The sequence below is a fragment of the Coregonus clupeaformis genome, chromosome 15 (assembly GCF_020615455.1).
Source record: "Coregonus clupeaformis isolate EN_2021a chromosome 15, ASM2061545v1, whole genome shotgun sequence".
Taxonomy (NCBI): Eukaryota; Metazoa; Chordata; class Actinopteri; order Salmoniformes; family Salmonidae; genus Coregonus; species Coregonus clupeaformis.
The window spans coordinates 37,287,971-37,307,872 of NC_059206.1; the positions used below are offsets into that span (position 1 = coordinate 37,287,971).

At 43.9% G+C, this 19,902-nt stretch overlaps 2 protein-coding genes across 2 annotated transcripts; one reads left to right on the forward strand and one right to left on the reverse strand.

The window, feature by feature from the left end:
* Positions 1 to 4,076: 4,076 nt before the first annotated feature.
* On the reverse strand, positions 4,077 to 7,073 carry ssna1 (Sjogren syndrome nuclear autoantigen 1). The gene is made up of 3 exons (XM_041898422.2): positions 6,743 to 7,073; positions 4,820 to 5,019; positions 4,077 to 4,340 (listed from the first exon to the last, which is right to left on the reverse strand). The coding sequence occupies exons 1-3, from the start codon at positions 6,792 to 6,794 to the stop codon at positions 4,248 to 4,250; spliced, it is 345 nt and encodes a 114-aa protein (XP_041754356.1). The 5' UTR covers positions 6,795 to 7,073; the 3' UTR covers positions 4,077 to 4,247.
* Positions 7,074 to 7,110: 37 nt separating this feature from the next.
* Positions 7,111 to 19,764, forward strand: anapc2 (anaphase promoting complex subunit 2). The gene is made up of 14 exons (XM_041898396.2): positions 7,111 to 7,388; positions 7,639 to 7,897; positions 8,010 to 8,331; positions 8,587 to 8,719; positions 8,961 to 9,171; positions 9,356 to 9,475; positions 9,647 to 9,764; positions 14,597 to 14,775; positions 15,021 to 15,162; positions 15,443 to 15,518; positions 18,089 to 18,292; positions 18,407 to 18,539; positions 18,739 to 18,980; positions 19,103 to 19,764. The coding sequence occupies exons 1-14, from the start codon at positions 7,308 to 7,310 to the stop codon at positions 19,313 to 19,315; spliced, it is 2,433 nt and encodes an 810-aa protein (XP_041754330.1). The 5' UTR covers positions 7,111 to 7,307; the 3' UTR covers positions 19,316 to 19,764.
* Positions 19,765 to 19,902: the final 138 nt, after the last annotated feature.

Genomic DNA, 19,902 nt, shown 5'->3' on the forward strand with positions numbered 1-19,902 from the left:
CCATTCTTCTCTGCAGATCCTCAAGCTCTGTCAGGTTGGATGGGGAGCATCGCTGCAGAACTATTTTCAGGTCTCTCCAGAGATGTTCGATCGGGTTCAAGATCGGGCTCTGGCTGGGCCACTCAAGGGCATTCAGAGACTTGCCCCGAAGCCACTCCTGTGTTGTCTTGTCTGTGTGCTTAGGGTCGTTGTCTTGTTGGATGGTGAGCCTTCTGAGCACTCTGGAGCAGGTTTTCATCAAGGATCTCTCTGTACCATCTTTCCCTCGATCCTGACTAGTCTCCCAGTCCCTCCTGCAGCAAAGCACCCCCACAGCATGATGCTGCCACCCCCGTGCTTCACGGTTGGGATGGTGTTCTTCGGCTTGCAAGCGGCCCCCTTTTTCCTCCAAACATAACGATGGTCATTATGGCCAAACGGTTCTATTTTTGTTTCATCAGACCAGAGGAGATTTCTCCAAAAAGTACGCTCTTTGTCCCCATGTGCAGTTGCAAACCGTAGTCTGGCTTTTTTATGGCGGTTTTGGAGCAGTGGCTTCTTCCTTGCTGAGCGGCCTTTCAGGTTATGTCGATATAGGACACGTTTTACTGTGGATATAGATACTTTTGTACCTGTTTCCTCCAGCATCTTCACAAGGTCCTTTGCTGTTGTTCTGGGATTGATTTGCACTTTTCGCACCAAAGGACGTTCATCTCTAGGAGACAGAACGTGTCTCCTTCCTGAGCGGTATGACGGCTGCGTGGTCCCATGGTGTTTATACTTGCGTACTATTGTTTGTACAGATGAACGTGGTACCTTCAGGCATTTGGAAATTGCTCCCAAGGATGAACCAGACTTGTGGAGGTCTACAATTATTTTTCTGAGGTCTTGGCTGATTTCTTTTGATTTTTCCATGATGTCAAGCAAAGAGGCACTGAGTTTGAAGGTAGGCCTTGAAATACATCCACAGGTACACCTCCAATTGACTCAAATTATGTCAATTAGCCAATCAGAAGCTTCTAAAGCCATTACATCATTTTCTGGAATTTTCCAAGCTGTTTAAAGGCACAGTCAACTTAGTGTATGTAAACTTCTGACCCACTGGAATTGTGATACAGTGAATTATAAGTGAAATAATCTGTCTGTAAACAATTGTTGGAAAAATGACTTGTGTCATGCACAAAGTAGATGTCCTAACCGACTTGCCAAAACTATAGTTTGTTAACAAGAAATGTGTGGAGTGGTTGAAAAACGAGTTTTAATGACTCCAACCTAAGTGAATGTAAACTTCCAACTTCAATTGTAAATAAGGTATTTCTGTTGCTTATTTTTTATAAATGTGCAAACAATTTTAAAAACCTGTTTTCGCTTGGTCATTATGGGGTATTGTGTGCAGATTGATGAGGACATTTTTTAATTTAATCCATTTTAGTATTAGGCTGTAACGTAACAAAATGTGGAAAAAGTCAAGGGGTCTGAGTACTTTACAAATGCACTGTATGGTGTCTGTGTGTCCTTGTAAAGGGGATGTATGTAGTGGTGGAGATCACCTTGTGAAGGTAAGTGACCAAATTCCTTAAACAAGGAAGCCATCAGTGCCCGTCCTTATCATGGTAAAGAATAGACTCAGTGTTATCGTATCCTGAAGTCCCAAAATGTAGGCAGAGGACGCCACAATTCATAGGGATTGGGCAGGCAAAAAATAATAATGAAGACTTCAGTACTGAAAGGGTGCCACAATCCTAGTTCATTGTTTTTCTGACTGATTTCAATTGACTTGGTTCCCCTAAGTGTATGCTTCTTCTGTATGCCTTTTAGTTTTTTGTATGTTTCCAATGCTGTGTTTGAGACTTTGCCAGAAGAGTCCAGGAGCAAGCAAACTTCAACACTCCCTCTTATAATTAAGAAATGTTCTGAAGACCTGCTCAACTTAATGTGTTTGATCATCAAAGATCTGTGAAGTACTGCTTCAAATATTGCCTTGGCAGCTCATGACCATTTGATAATATGAATACCTTCTGCAAGAAGCTTAATGTCTAAGGGATAGTAGAGTGTAAGTGCCTTGGTGTAGCCTGGAATTAGACCCACTGTTTAGAATACTATTGGGAACTATTTCCCCTTTTCAGTGTTCATGTTTGAACACTGCCAAGTGTGAACGATACAAAGATCAAAGGTAAACCAAGAATAGCAACTATTGAGTGAAACCATTCACCAGCATGTGTGTTTGAAAGGTTGCATTTTCCTCAAAGTTGAAGTTTGCATGTCAGATACTTGTTCTTGTGTAGTGTATGGATCAAATAGCTGCTATAGAAGGAACAAGGAAGGGTGAGTCCTCATGGCCATGTTTTTCCTTCACGTTGACCAGTGAATAGCTTCTGACCCCTACAGCCAGATCTCCTACACTTTCAGATTCCATAGAGCAGGGTTTCCCAAACTTGGTCCTCGGGACCCCAAGGGGTGGACGTTTAGTTTTTTGCCGTAACACTACACACTTGATGAATAGTTTATTATTTGAATCAGCTGTGTAGTGCTAGGGCAAAAACCAAAACGTACAATCATTGGGGTCCCGAGGTCAGAGTTTGGGAAACCATGCCATTGAGTGAGCTGGTTTATTTTAGTAATGAAAACGACATCGATTATGACACTTAAACGATTGTGTGGATCTGAGACCAGTGGTGAAAGATGAAGAAATCACTTTTTCTTTTAAGTATTCAACATATTTTTACTCAAGTGTTCATCTATTGCTGTGGTGGCCACCACTCTCATAATTCTCTAACATACTCCTTTGGACAGTATTGATGTACAGTTTCTATACTCCACAATGATGTTTTCATAAGAATATATTACTAGCATCTTTTATTGTTTTTTTAATATCTTCAATCAAAGGAAGGGGTTTAGATTAAACAGGATAGGCCTGCTATTGGGAGGGTCAACATGTCTCTATACTGTAACTATGTATCATGATTAGACAGACTTGGATTATGTTTTGTCAAGATTTTATTTTAATTTGCACTGTCATTGTATTAGCTTTGTTTTGCACCTCACAAGAAATACAGGCAAGGTGAAGGAGGAAAGGGGTGCTCATCAATCCATGTACTGTATATCGATTGGGTCGATGAGAAACAAGGGGTGGAAATAAGGAATGCAATAATGCCATGATCTTCAAGTTTTTGCCACAACCCTATTGGGGAAACCAGGGAATGTAAGCTGGTTAGTGTCCACTGTTAGTCCTTGGATTCATACCACACAGCATACAGAGCAAACCTGCCATTCATCTGTGCTAACTGCTGCATTTGAGGACCAAATCCCTAAGGAGGCCAACAGCTTTTCCTGGGAATTGTGTGCCTTTAATTGAATCGGGGGACCAAGAGCCAGGGCTTTATCATGTGATGATACTGTATGTGACACCAGCAAGACTGAGCTGGCCATTATCGGGATGAGACTGATTCACTAGAAAGAACATTGATGAAACCTGGGACCATTGTATTTTCCTATCTGTATATTCCTGTTGAGAAACTACTTGTCATACAGTAGCTAGAAGCCCTGTCTTGTTTTTCTCTTCCTCGGTCTATAAATCTCCAGCATCAAAGAGATGTACTTACTGTAACATTTGTAGTTGTCAATGATTTGGGCAAAAAAAGATGTCAGAACTGTACAAATAAAAGCTCAATAAATAGATGAAGCCTTGACAGTGTGAATAGTCTCTGTTGCACAGTGTCTGACTAGTCTCCAGCCCTCATGTGAAGGCAGAATCTCCCAAATGGAAAGCATTATGCCATGCCAAAACTCATGCATTGTTAAACCTAATACACAGATCAACAAAGCAGACAAAAAGCTTCAGAAATCTCCTAGAGAAAAGCTTTTGTTTGATGTGGAAGGGATTTTCCAGTAGAAAGAACAGAGCAGTGCTTCCACCTAAACCTGCATCTATTCTGTATTTACAGTCCATATCAAAGAGGACAGTGTCAGAGAGCACCTCTCCAGGAGTGTGTGTGTGTGCGCGTGTTTGTTGAAAGACACAGCACTCAAGAAACACAACAAATGAAATGACTTGAGTTGGTTCCATACACTGCAAGTGTAATAGGTAAATGCGAAGGGAATCTTCAAAGAGTCTTTATTAAAATAATTCAATTGATATAAAGTAAGTACAACAGTAAAGAGCAGAATTAGACATTTTTACATAAATATATTACAAACAGTCCACAGTTCTAGATAAGATGGTGAGGGGAATTGCTGGTGTCTGGGTGAGAGGGAAGGTGGTATGGACATCAGTGGTCTTTCCCTCTGGGTTCAGTGGCTTTGCCGAGATTTCCCGCTTCCTTCTTTAGTACACTCAGCAGTGTCTGAGAGCTCTCCAGAATCTGAGAGAGCAAGGCATGAATTAACAGAAGACACTCGCCTCAGTCTATGAAATACCATATAGTTTGAGGCAAGTGGGAACGAGATGCAGCGTGACAATGTGCCGTGTAACAATTTGATTGGAAGTCTGACTGAGCACTCTGTTGTTTTTAATTAACGACACTTACGGGCATTTGTTTGCTCTGCCATTAAGCTCTTAGTAACACCAAGGGAGTTGATATTAAGACAACACGTGGGATGTATGTTGTCTTGAATTACTGCAAGTCATCCCAGGGTTCTTTTGTGAGTCAAATGTTGTCTCGCCCTGTACGTTTGTAGGGTATTTTTGCAGTCAAATTAACATGAGCGATACTGTAAAGCTGACATAATATGCATTCAGGGTTTCGTGAGACTAAAATATTGTTGAAAAACCTAAATATAAGGAAGAAAAACAAAAAAACTTTAAGAAAAATAAACCCCATAAACCCTGGCCCGTCCTGACCTTCATATAGGCAGCCTCTGTCTCAGCTATGGTGCGGTCAAAGTCAGCGCGGGCGGTGAGTCGTCGGGCCAGGCTCTCATTGACCCGGCTTAGCTTCTCAGTGAGGACACGGATGTCGTGTTGTAGACGACCCTTCTCCTCCTCCTCCAGCTGTATCTGACGGTTCAACTCATCCCTCTTAGAGCACAGCTCCTCGATACCTGGGGAGAATGAAACAACACTGGCTGTTAGGAGGTGGAATGTAACATTAATGTGGATACGACCATGGTATTCAGATCATGTTCAATTCATGTGCACGTGTCTGTTTTTACAGTGTAGCCTACATCAATTACTTAGAATTATGAATGCTTACCATCAAATATAGCCTGGGCCTACATTCCTAGTCCAAACATCATGTGAATGGTTACAAATATGGGTATTTTAAAGAGAAAACAACCTAGCGGCCTATAACCTATCCTCCTAAATACGTATGTCAGACTTCCTGTGCACAATTTAAGAGGGATAACTGGGAGGGTGAGGTCTAACTGAGGTCCCCCTCACTCAGTACCCCTTTCCTGTTGAATCAGCCCATTCCAGCCTGTGATGGATGAAAGTGTGCGTGTGACAGGGAGTCAATAATACATTCATGAAATCCCACTGCCGGAGGTCACGTCTAATTCCATAGCTACTGACTAAGATCTCTTTCACAGTTTAAGATAGGCATTAGTTGCACCAACACTCCCATCTAATCAGCACCATAACACTAGCCTATATGATTATGATTCATAACAACTGCTGACATAAAATCTATCAAAACTATAATTAATGAGTGGGTTGAGAATCAAGGGTTTAATTGATCTTACAGACAATGCCAATGAAAACAGTCTTACGAAGCAGATCACCTGGGCTAAACTTGACTCGAGACATGTCTGCATGTCTAGATCATTTATCCTTGTCATGTCAGATGATGGGCATCTATACATGGACTCTGATTGAAACACAGTTACTCAGAGTTGGATGCATTTAAATTCTGCTCAAGCAGAATGCCTCGTCTTAATTTAAACTGTAAGTGTCAGGGGTTTGATGGCTGTGCTGCAGCAAGCTGAACTATAGTCTGGATATTTCCCATGGGTCTGCTGTAGTCTGGAAGAACTGCAGACAGTATCTGCAGTCCAAACACACGCCTACTACTTGGATACCAACATTCTTGTAACAGTTATATCCCCTCCCACTAAGCACACACTGGGTGTCACAATAAGTGTGTAAATTATCAATGAAGGCTTAACGAGTTGAAACAAATGTATTTCAAACTAGATATATTTTCTTGACAAGTCAAACAGGCAAACTTCTGCAGAGACTGGGTTCAAGTATAGGGTATCTTGCTTATAAAATACAGACTAAGGAAGGACATGATTCTGCAATCCCCCTCCCTACCTTTTCAACAAATCAGTTGATTAAATCACACTTACTCTTGTGTAGTGATATAGGAAAAAATAACAACTGTCTGCACATGCACCTAGGGCAATACTGATTTCTATGGGGGAGAAAAGGAAACAGCATCAAAGAGAAAGATAGCCTAGAATCAGGCTGCATCAAAGCAGGGGATAGAAGCAGCATAATCTGTCTAGGTTAGCTAACCAGATTCACAGTCACACGTGCCTAATTAGCTGTAGCTGTCCAAAAGGAGGATCTGGAATATGATAAATTCAGTAAATCTTTATTGTCCCTGAAGGGCCTAAGTGCAGCATAGAAAGACAGGTATTTCCACAACGGAACCAAACAAGTGAAATCAAGAAGCTAGCTAGCTAGTTAACGTACAAATTGACATAGTTAGGTGGAAACTAACGTTAGCTAGCTAACTAAAGTAGTATGTTATAAACCAGACTTTGTGTCTGTCAAAACACAAGTTAACTGACAAATATACGAAATGCCACAATCACTTACATTTGACTAGCTCATTGTTGTAGGTTTGTAGTGCTGCTCCTTGTTGGGTCATGATGTTGTCGATTATACTTACTTTTCCAGCTCTTTACCGCCCTTGCCCGCGCACACAGTCAGTGTGCTAGCTACGTTAGTTAGCGACTCAATGATAACTTTGCAGTTTGAAGCCAATATATTGCTAGGTCTAACTAGTTGGCAAACTGGCTAATTTGTGCAAAGACTTAGGCAGTCGAAATGAACTCCTTCTCGACACCGAAGCCGTCCTTAGCTAGCTTCAAAATCCCTCCATTTAGCTAGTTTCCACGACAACTTGCTAACAAACTGTCACGTACACTTCCGCCACACTTTTATGACTTCCGCACCCACAAATACGTCACTATTATGCGCCACAGGCTTAGCAAGAGCGCGATAACTTCAATCATATGGCATCTGTAATTACATTTTACATACATATTAGTATTTCTTATAAGCCATGCTACGTACATCTTCATATGGGTGAGTGATATAACACAGACGATAACTTTGTCAATACACAATCGAGTGGTTCTCGTAATTTGGTCCAACCGGGATGATGATGGACTCCACAGAGATGTTATTCTCAGTACCACAGGGGCTACCTTCTGCTTGGGACACCGTAACTGCAGCTCTGGTGAGTAGATGGACCTAACTTGCCTACGGTAGTATCTTGTGTTGTTGACATAACCTGCTTGCCTTTTATGTATATAATTAAATCAGATCAATTGTACCACTGTGGTTGACTGCTGGACATAGCAGCTAGCTAACGTTAACATATTCACATGCCAGGCATTAGCTAACTAGCTAAGACCAATGTTGATCTATCATACATCCCATAGTCCGTATTTGTTTATAAGAACATAAACAATTTCCTCTGTCTGTAGGTGTCTCCAGTGTCCAATGACATCACCATGTCTGATGAGTCTCTCTCTGAGGGGCTAAACCTGCTGTGCTCTAACAGCCTGGGACAGTTTCTGGAGGGATGGCTAATGGAGACCCTGCAGGTGCGTCTGACTACTGCCATTGCCCCTGAGTTCTGGGCTGGAATGAAGCAACCAGAGAATGAGCTGGAGGAGAAGGACAGGGCCAGGATCCTACTCATGGCCTTCCGTACCCTTTTGGACAGACTGCAACCTTTCCTAGGTGGGTTCAAACATTCAAATTACAGTTAATTGCACCCTTAATAATGCTAGAATTTTGACTGAACAGAATGTTGTCAAATGCGTAAAAATGTGCTCTCTGTCCCTTTCCCCAGGAGGGTTGGAGAGGCTGGGTACCTGGCAGGACGAGGGCCGGGGTGGTCTGTGTGGCCCTGGGGCCAGGGGTCTCCGTGAGAGGGCCTTCTCCGTCATCAGGGCCATCCTGCTGTTCTCCCCCTCAGCTGTGCTCCAGGAGAGAATACTGGAGTTCTACAGTAGGACTTTCTCTGTCCACATGAGCCAGGAGGGGGAGGCAGGGGAGGCTGAGGAGGGGAGTGGGGGGCCTGAGGGGGGGGTCTGTCAGGGCTGCACTGTCCCCACTCAGCAGTGTTGGTGTCAGCAGGCCCTGGAGCAGCTGCAAGAGCTCAGCCACGTACTGTGAGTGAATGGAGGGGTGGCTGTGTCACTGTCTGCTCTGTTTTCTAGACTCTAATTGTTGTACTGCTTAACATCTTACATTCAAATATGACAACAACAAACAACATCACAAATGTCTTATTGTCACAGATCAGGGTTCACTTCCTTAACCATTGTCTACTTCTCTACCTTTGTCTGCCTGCTGTGTTTGAAATGTATCTTGTGTAGTTGCCTCTACCTACAAATCTGCTAAAGTGTGATTGTCCCGCCCCCCAGATCCAGGTTGCAGCTATTGGAGCGGGTCAGCTCAGAGGCGGTGACGTCCATCTTACACAAACTGATAGAGCAGCGGATGGAGCAGCACTGCAGGGGGGAGTACGAGAGCTCTTTCCTCTTCGACTTTCAGGAGGTACAGTAGACCAAAGAGCCTGTCTATGGGAGGACCACCTCACAGAATGAAGTGGCATGACCTATCAACAAGTTGGACTTTTCCAGCTTGCCTTATTCAACAGAATAGGTTGCTGACCAAATATGATGTGTCTATAAAACAATTTACTACGCCAAGTCCAAATCTCAGAAATGTGATCATTTATCTGTTTTTACTTATTCTCTTACTTAAAAACATTCTCCCAATTTCTCTCTTTCTCCAGTGGCTAGAGCTGGTGTTGGGCTGGTTGAGCAGGGTGTTTGCCAGTGATGTGGGTGGACTGGGCACTGTGCCCAATGGCACAGGCAGCGGGGCTGGGGAGGTGGGCCAACCAGCCAACGCCGTGCTGCAGCGCTGGAGGTGTCACATGCACCAGTTCTTCTGCAGGATCTACGTCAACATGAGGATTGAGGAGCTCTTCAGCATCATCAGAGGTGAGGGGTTAGGGAACAGAGAGAGGAGATAGGGAGATGGTGAATAATAAGAGAAAGCAGTCAATGTTTGGCGCTTGATGGCATAGGGAAGAGATTTGGTGGGACGGATGAGATACAGAGAGGATGGAGAGTTGTGGTTATTTCTTCCTCCCTCACATGCTGTGGTTTGTTCTGTCCCTGTCAGATTTCCCTGAGTCAAAGCCTGCCATCGATGACCTCAAGTTCTGCCTGGAGAGAACCAATCAGAGGCAGCAGCTCCTCACGTCCCTTAAGACAGCGTTTGAGACTCGTCTGCTTCACCCAGGTCAGTGAACCGATGGCGGATTACAAACAATGACTGGTGTTTGCTGTTTATTTTGTCTGTTACACATTTAAAGCAGTGAAGACTAAGTGTTGTTTGCAAACATAATGTTAGAGAAGAAACTAGACTTGTGTATATGAATCCCATCCCAACAACATTCCTCTTCCCCTCTAGGAGTCCATACCTCTGACATCATCACTGTGTACATCTCGGCCATAAAGGCCCTACGGGAACTGGACCCATCCATGGTCATCCTGCAGGTTGCGTGCCAACCAATCCGCAAGTACCTCAGGTGGGTGCACGTGTATTATTGTAATCTGTATTTACACTGAACAAAAATATAAACGCAGCATGCAATAATTTCAAAGATTTTACTGAGTTACAGTTCATATAAGGAAATGAGTCAATTGAAATTAAATCATTAGGCCCTAATCTATGGATTTTACATGACTGGGAATACAGATATGCATCGGTTGGTCACAGATACCTTTAAAAAAAGGCAGGGGCGTGGATCAGAAAACCAGTCAGTATCTTGTGTGACCACCATTTGTCTCATGCAGCGCAACATGTCTCCTTCGCATAGAGTTGATCAGGCTGTTCATTGTGGCCTGTGGAATGTTGTCCCACTCCTCTTCAATGGCTGTGCAAAGTTGCTGGATATTGGCAGGAACTGGAACATGCTGTCATACAAGTTGATCCAGAGCATTCCAAACATGCTCAATGGGTGACATGCCTGGTGAGTATGCAGGCCATGGAAGAACTGGGACATTTTCAGCTTCAAGGAATTGTGTACAGGTCATTGTGACATGGGGCTGTGCATTATCATGCTGAAACATGAGGTGATGGTGGCGGATGAATGGCACAACAATGGGCCTCGATCTCATCACGGTATCTCTGTGCATTAAAATTGCCATCGATAAAATGCAATTGTGTTCGTTGTCCGTAGCTTATGCCTGCCCATACCATAACCCCACCGCCAACCATGGGGCACTCTGTTCATAACGTTGACATCATCAATCCGCTCGCCCACACTGTCGCCATACACACGGTCTGCCATCTGCCTGGTACAGTTGAGACTGGGATTAATCCGTGAAGAGCACACTTCTCCAGCGTGCCAGTGGCCATCGAAGGTGAGCATTTTCCCACTGAAGTCAGTTACGACTCAGAACTGCAGTCAGGTCATGACCACGCCGATGAGCTTTCCTGAGACTGTTTCTGACAGTTTATGCAGAAATTATTTGGTTATGCAAACCCACAGTTTCATCAGCTGTCCGGGTGGCTGGTCTCAGACGATCCTGCAGGTGAAGAAGCCGGATGTGGAGGTCCTGGGCTGGCGTGTTTACACGTGGTCTGCGGTTGTGAGGTCGGTTGGACCTACTGACAAATTCTCTAAAACGACGTTGGAGGCAGCTTATGGTAGAGCAATGAACATTCAATTCTCTGTCAACAGTTCTGGTGGACATTCCTGCAGTCAGCATGCCAATTGCACCCTCCCTCAACTTGAGACATCTGTGTTGCTTTGTTGAGTGACAAAACTGCACATTTTAGAGTGGCCTTTTATTGTCCCCAGCACAAGGTGCACCTGTGTAATGATCATGCTGTTTAATCAGCTTCTTGATATGCCACACCTGTCAGGTGGCATAATGTAAGGTTTTCTATGGCACTTGTTGTTCGCGTGGCAAAAAAATGTTTTTGATTATCTTAGCAAAGGAGTAATGCTCAATAACAGGGAAGTAAACAAATTTGTACACACAATTAGAGAGAAATATTTGTGCCTTTGGAAAATTTTGGGGATATTTTATTTCAGTTCATGAAACATGGGACCAACACTTTACATGTTGCATTGGGAGGCAAAATGTTAGAGAATATTGTTCTCTACTGGAACCAACAGGACCCTGAACAGCTTCTACCCCAAGCCATAAGACTGCTAAATAGTTAGTCCAGGTAGCTATTGGTTAACTATTTAACTATTGGCATTGACCCTTTTTGCACTAACTCTTTTGACTCATCACATACACTGTTGCTATTGTTTATTATCTATTCTGTTGCCTAGTCACTTTATCCCTACCTATATATACATACACTACATGACGAAAAGTATGTGGACACCTGCTTGTCGAACATCTCATTCCAAAATCATGGCCATTAGTATGGAGTTGGTCCCCCCTTTGCTGCTATAACAGCCTCCACTCTTCTGGAAAGGCTTTCCACTAGATATTGTAACATTGCTGTGGGGACTTGCTTCCATTCAGCCACGAGCATTAGTGAGGTTTGGCACTGATGTTGGGAAATTAGGCCTGGCTCGCAGTCGGCATTCCAATTTATCCCAAAGGTGTTCGATGGGGTTGAGGTCAGGGCTCTGTGCAGGCCAGTCAGGTTCTTCCACACCGATCTCGACAAACCATTTCTGTATGGACCTCGTTTTGTGCATGGGGGCATTGTCATGCTGAAACAGGAAAGGGCCTTCCATAAACTCTTGCCACAAAGTTGGAAGCACAGAATCGTCGAGAATGTCATTGTATGCTGTAGCGTTAAGATTTCCCTTCACTTGAACTAAGGAGCCTAGCCCGATCCATGAAAAATAGCCCCAGACCATTATTCCTCCTCCACCAAACTTTACAGTTGGCACTACGCATTTGGGCAGGTAGCGTTCTCCTGGCATCCGCCAAACCCAGATTAGTCCGTCAGACTGCCAGATGGTGAAGTGTGATTTATCACTCCAGAGAACGCGTTTCCACTGCTCCAGAGTCCAATGGCAGTGAGTTTACACCACTCCAGCCGACGCTTGGCATTGCACATGGTGATCTTAGGCTTGTGTGCGAACAGTTATTGTGCTGACGTTGCTTCCAGAGGCAGTTTGGAACTCGGTAGTGAGTGTTGCAACCGAGTACAGACAATTTTTACACGCTACGCGCTTCAGCACTAGGCGGTCCCATCTGTGAGCTTGTGTAGCTTACCACTTAGGGCTGAGCCGTTGTTGCTCCTAGACGTTTCCACTTCACAATAACAGTACAGTTGACCAGGGCAGCTCTAGCAGGGCAGAAATTTGACGAAATAACGTGTTGGAAAGGTGGCATCCTATGACGTTTCCATGTTGGAAGTCACTGAGCTCTTCAGTAAGGCCATTCTACTGCCAATGTTTGTCTATGGAGATTGCATGGCTGGTGTGCTCGATTTTATACACCTGTCAGCAACAGGTGTCGCTGAAATAGTCAAATCCACTAATTTGAAGGGGTGTCCACATACTTTTGTGTATATATAGTGTATCTACCTCAATTACCTCGTACCCACTGCACATCGACTCGGTACTGGTACCCCGTGTACAGTGGGGGAAAAAAGTATTTAGTCAGCCACCAATTGTGCAAGTTCTCCCACTTAAAAAGATGAGAGAGGCCTGTAATTTTCATCATAGGTACACGTCAACTATGACAGACAAATTGAGAATTATTTTTCCAGAAAATGACATTGTAGGATTTTTAATGAATTTATTTGCAAATTATGGTGGAAAATAAGTATTTGGTCACCTACAAACAAGCAAGATTTCTGGCTCTCACAGACCTGTAACTTCTTCTTTAAGAGGCTCCTCTGTCCTCCACTCGTTACCTGTATTAATGGCACCTGTTTGAACTTGTTATCAGTATAAAAGACACCTGTCCACAACCTCAAACAGTCACACTCCAAACTCCACTATGGCCAAGACCAAAGAGCTGTCAAAAGGACACCAGAAACAAAATTGTAGACCTGCACCAGGCTGGGAAGACTGAATCTGCAATAGGTAAGCAGCTTGGTTTGAAGAAATCAACTGTGGGAGCAATTATTAGGAAATGGAAGACATACAAGACCACTGATAATCTCCCTCGATCTGGGGCTCCACGCAAGATCTCACCCCGTGGGTCAAAATGATCACAAGAACGGTGAGCAAAAATCCCAGAACCCCACGGGGGACCTAGTGAATGACCTGCAGAGAGCTGGGACCAAAGTAACAAAGCCTACCATCAGTAACACACTACGCCGCCAGGGACTCAAATCCTGCAGTGCCAGACATGTCCCCCTGCTTAAGCCAGTACATGTCCAGGCCCGTCTGAAGTTTGCTAGAGTGCATTTGGATGATCCAGAAGAGGATTGGGAGAATGTCATATGGTCAGATGAAACCAAAATAGAACTTTTTGGTAAAAACTCAACTCGTCGTGTTTGGAGGACAAAGAATGCTGAGTTGCATCCAAAGAACACCATACCTACTGTGAAGCATGGGGGTGGAAACATCATGCGTTGGGGCTGTTTTTCTGCAAAGGGACCAGGACGACTGATCCGTGTAAAGGAAAGAATGAATGGGGCCATGTATCGTGAGATTTTGAGTGAAAACCTCCTTCCATCAGCAAGGGCATTGAAGATGAAGGAGTGGCTTCGTAAGAAGCATTTCAATGTCCTGGAGTGGCCTAGCCAGTCTCCAGATCTCAACCCCATAGAAAATCTTTGGAGGGAGTTGAAAGTCCGTGTTGCCCAGCGACAGCCCCAAAACATCACTGCTCTAGAGGAGATCTGCATGGAGGAATGGGCCAAAATACCAGCAACAGTGTGTGAAAACCTTGTGAAGACTTACAGAAAACGTTTGACCTGTGTCATTGCCAACACAGGGTATATAACAAAGTATTGAGAAACTTTTGTTATTGACCAAATACTTATTTTCCACCATAATTTGCAAATAAATTCATTAAAAGTCCTACAATGTGATTTTCTGGATTTATTTTTCTCATTTTGTCTGTCATAGTTGACGTGTACCTATGATGAAAATTACAGGCCTCTCTCATCTTTTTAAGTGGGAGAACTTGCACAATTGGTGGCTGACTAAATACTTTTTCCCCCACTGTATATAGCCAAGTTTTCATTACTCATTGTGTATTTATTCCTTGTGTTATTACTTTTATTTCTCTATTTTTCTATTTTGTATTGTTGGGAAGGGCCGTAAGTAAGCATTTCACTGTTAGTCTACACCTGTTGTTTACGAAGTATGTGACAAATAACATTTGATTTGATACTTGACTGATTTGATTCCCATAGCATATTGCTGTTGAGTTGCTGTGATGTTGACATGACGTTGATGTAATGTTTGTGTGCTGTTGCTAGGACGCGGGAGGACACAGTGCGTCAGATAGTGGCCAGCCTTACTGGAGATGCGGAGGGCTGCAGTGACCTGGCCAATGAGTTGTCCCGTGCCGACCCCGTGACCCTGGAGACCCAGGACAGTGAGGACGAGGGCAGCGACCCAGAGGAATGGACCCCAGACCCTAAGGATGCTGTCACAGGTCAGACCCTCCGTGTACCCACCTTACACACACTGCAATCTCTTACTCTGTGAACTCCAATTCTCCAATGGAGATGTAGTGTGATTATCACTACAAAGGGCATGTCTATCTGGTTGTCATCACACTAGACAAACTGTGTCAGTTTCCTGTTTCTGCTGTATTGAACTAGAATTGCTCGAAAAGAACACCTCTCCAACACATCTCTTTCACTAAATGTAAAATCATCTTCCTTATTCACCTCTCAGACAAGACAGGGTCTAAGCGACGTTCGTCTGACATCATCACTCTTCTGGTCAGCATATATGGCAGTAAAGAGATTTTCATAGACGAGTACAGAACTGTCCTGGCAGACAGACTGCTCCACCAGTTCAACTACAATACAGCCAGGTACGCAACACTCGTGTACAGTAACTAGTACCTTCACTCCAAAGGCATGTATCCCAATGCTATACAGTACATTACTCACTTCACTCCTTTACTGTACACCATGAGATCCTACTACTCAGCATCCATCAACACACTTGAGACCCGTTGGAATCACTATTAGTACACAGATATACTGGTGTTGGTAGTCTTGTTGATTATAATGGATTCTCTGTGTGGACATTTGGGTGAGTGAAATCGTGGCATATTTTTTCTGTAAATCACTTTTCTCATGTGCCTCCAGGGAGATCCGTAATGTGGAGTTGCTCAAACTGAGATTCGGAGAGTCCCATATGCACTACTGTGAGGTGATGCTAAAGGTAAAGTACTGTACATACAGTACTCTGTGTCTCCTTAAGTTCCCATTCATACCAGTGTGAGCTTTGACATCATGACTCCCTAGCTGTGTCACAACTGATCACCATCAGAATATGTGAGCGGAGTTGAGCGGTCGGAAATCCTGCTCATTGCTCATGGAGAGGTGCTTGCGCACCACTCCAGCACTCCATGTCCTTTCCAACCACTCCGCTAAAAATCGCTCCTCGCTCACAGGGGAAAAAACTGCCGCTCCATTCATTAAAATCACAATTTAACCAACACCCATCTATTTTTGTGATTACCTTGACCTACGATTTGGTTTTGAAGTATTGAAACCAAACCATATGATTTGAATGAAAAGTATTTTAATAAACAACAGGAAAAGGTGACTGTAAGAAGCGCTCATCATCTCAAATAGGCTACATGTCGTATTAAACAGCATATAAACACTAAATAGGTCAGGACTGGAGCCAGACAGGTAGTCTAAGAAGGAATGAAAATTAATTATGGCTATATTATTTAAATTATTTCAAGGCGATAGCCTACAAAGAAATACATTTTGAAGCATTTACGAGTGCGACACACTAGGCTAGCAGGGACATTAAGCTCTCAGCATTTAAACAACATTTAGTTACATTAAATCATTATAGTCTATAAATTGCACATATAGGCGGTGACTTAAAATGAAATACAAATTAAACGACAAATGCCTTATTAGGCTCATTAGTGCCTTTGAATTCATTTTTAGAAACACGAGTTTGGCCAGAGTCTGTGGCTTCAGGCTCATGCGATGGTGCCTGGAGAGCAGGCCAGCAGTGGAGAATATCCTCTCCGCGCTTGCAGAGCCACTGGGGATGCTAAACACCCTTCGGCCACTCTTGCCAGGCAGGGCAGGATACCTCTTTCAAGGTAAACTCCTGGAAAGAGGTAATATGCCAGGCCTATTGGGCCTAAATCAATGATGGCCAATTGAATAGATAAATGAACGAAACGGAACAAAACTTTTAAGAGATATAATTTTTTCGTTTCTAAATACTTTGCTACAATGACACACTTAGCTAGCTACTGACCTCATTCCTTTCTGTTAGCATGTGCATGTAGTAAGTACACCATCATGCTTTCGGGATACAGTGCCTTGCAAAAGTATTCATCCCCCTTGGTGTTTTTCCTATTTTGTTTCATTACAACCTGTAATTTAAATGGATTTTTATTTGGATGTCATGTAATGGACATACACAAAATAGTCAAAATTGGTGAAAAAAATAACTTGTTAAAAAAAATAATAACGGGAAAGTGGTGCGTGCATATGTATTCACCCCCTTTGCTATGAAGCCCCAAAATAAGATCTGGTGCAACCAATTACCTTCAGAAGTCACATAATTAGTTAGATTGCACACAGGTGGACTTTTATTTAAGTGTCACATGATCTGTCACATGATCTCAGTGTATATATATACACCTGTTCTGAAAGGCCCCAGAGTCTGCAACACGACTAAGCAAGAGGCACCACCAAGCATGCAGCACCATGAAGACCAAGGAGCTCTCCAAACAGGTCAGGGACAAAGTTGTGGAGAAGTACAGATCAGGGTTGAGTTATAAAAAATATCCGAAACTTTCAACATCCCACGGAGCACCATTAAATCCATTATTAAAAAATAAGATTGCTGTACACCAGAGGAACCCATCCAACTTAAAGGAGCTGGAGCAGTTTTGCCTTGAAGAATGGGCAAAAATCCCAGTGGCTAGATGTGCCAAGCTTATAGAGACATACCCCAAGAGACTTGCAGCTGTAATTGCTGCAAAAGGAGGCTCTACAAGGTATTGACTTTGGGGGGGTGAATAGTTATGCACACTCAAATTTTCTGTTTTTTTGTCTTATTTCTTGTTTGTTTCACAATAAAAAATATTTTGCATCTTCAAAGTGGTAGGCATGTTGTGTAAATCAAATGATATAAACCCCCCAAAAGTCAATTATAATTCCAGGTTGTAAGGCAACAAAATTTGAAAAATGCCAAGGGGGATAAATACTTTCGCAAGCCACTGTATGTGTCTTTTCAGATTCCACAATTATTATTTAGTTGTGGACACTACATCACCACACTCCCTCTCTTGCTCTTCGTCCTCCTCATCTTTGTAAGTCACCTTGAATTTTCACCTGTTTGTTTTATCTGTTTCTTTATGGAAATATTTAGCAAACTCCATGACAGTAGCTAAAGCAAGGGGCTATAGCAGCACACAAGTAGACTACAAATGCATGCTGGGCCGGGCATGCCCTGAGCTCCTGAAGTGAGCGCTACTGAAGCGAAATTGGAGCGGGCGAGAAGGCCAAAGCTCCAGCCTTGGGGAAACTCGCTCCAGTCAAATTGGGCACACTCTGCTCCTCACTCCGCTCCAGCTCCGCTCACATACTCTGATCACCACTGATCAAAGCAGTATCTTTAAAAATACATGCAGTCCCATCTATCATAGGATAAAAGCTGAGGACACAGGACAGTACGAGGAAAGGTGGCCATTTTAAGCACTTTAGGACAGAGCCTCACTCTCTTCTCCTCTCTTCCCTCTCTCTCTCCAGGACGTGGCTGACTCACGAAGGATCAACACCAACATCCGTGAGGAGGAGTCCAGGGTGGCTGAGGAGGAGCAGCCCCCCCTGGCCCTGTCAGCCATGATCCTGTCCTCTGAATTCTGGCCCACGCTGAAGGAGGAGAAGATGGAGCTCCCGCCCCTGGCCTCCCAAGCCATGGAGGCCTACACACACCGCTACGAGAAACTCAAGGTACCTGATGATGGAGCTGTAGCCTGGCTGCCAGTCTGTTTCTGCTTTAGTCAAGTCTTTATAAACAGACTGCCAGCCAGGCCAACAGAGTATGAATAGTATGAATCTCCCCAGGCAATGAGGACCCTTAGCTGGAAGCCTCATCTGGGCTCAGTGACCCTGGATGTGGAGCTGGAGGACAGGACTCTGACTAACCTGACTGTGTCCCCCATCCATGCTGCCATCATCCTGCACTTCCAGGACAAAAGTTAGTACTCTGGCCATCACAGGCTGCCTTATGTACAACTTATCAATGCATACAAACATTGTATGAGTAACTAAGATTTACCTTTACCATCTTTCTCTCTCTCTCTGTCTGTCTGTCTCTCTTTCTGTCTGTCTGTCTCTGTCTCTGTCTCTCTATGTCTCTCTCTCTCGGTCTCTCTCTCTGTCTATGTGTCCTGAAGGCTCGTGGACTCTGGAGGAGCTGAGTGGGGTCCTGGGCGTGCCCCAGGAGATGGTGAGGAGGAAGTTGGCTCTGTGGCAGCAGCAGGGGGTCCTAAAGGAGGAGGCGGGGGGGCGCTACTCTGTCCTGGAGAAGGGCTCATCCCGGGAGAGACCTGAGAGAGGGGTGATGTTGATTGACAGTGACGAGGAGGGAGACTCCAACACCACCACCCAGTCAGAGCAGAGGGAGGAGAAACTACAGGTTCAGTGCACACACACACATTGGAGGCATGGAATTCAAATACAAATCTCCTGTCAAATAAAAATCAAGCTAGCCCTAACAGCAGTGTTCTCTCTCCCCTGTGTGCGTGGTTGTTGGTGCAGTTGTTCTGGGCCTACATCCAGGCCATGCTGACCAACCTGGAGACCATGACCCTAGAGCGCATCCACTCCATGCTCAGGATGTTCGTTGCCACGGGACCCATTGTCACGGAGATGGACGTGAACGAGCTGCAGGCCTTCCTGCAGAGGAAAGTGCGAGACCATCAGCTCATCGTGTCCTCAGGCGTCTACAGACTGCCCAAGTCCACCAACTGAGGATGGGGAGAAGAGAGGAGGAGAAAATAGGAGGTTCAACTGAAAAGCGGAGGTATCTGATTAGTTTCCGAAATGTACATGATGCAGCATTGCAGTCGGAGACTACAGTTTCAAAGAATAACCTTTTCAGGAATAGGCTTGGAAGGCAACTGAAAATGCCAAGCATTGTGCTGTATTACTATGTCTTACTATACTAATGGCTATAAGGAGCATGAACCTCTCATTCTGTCTTTATGGTTGACCATCCAGGTTGCTTGACTTTGTTATGAGTTTTGGAGGACTCAAAATCATACTATCAATGTGTTTCAGCGACCATTGTGTTCTGATGCTTTTAAAACAAAGTTGCACATTGAATTGACACATGGTTGGACTTTGTGTAGTTTGGAGTTCCCTGTTTGATAATATGACAATTGTCTGAGTTAATAAAAATACATGAATATGTAATATGATTGTATTTGTCTTAAAGATTATTGTAGAGCTTGCCGAAATGAAGTCATGTGAGGAACCCCTGACCTCTAGTGGATCATTGTGGAATCTCAGATTTGTGTAAATGAAATTCAGCGTCTGAGTTTGGAATGTGTACTACA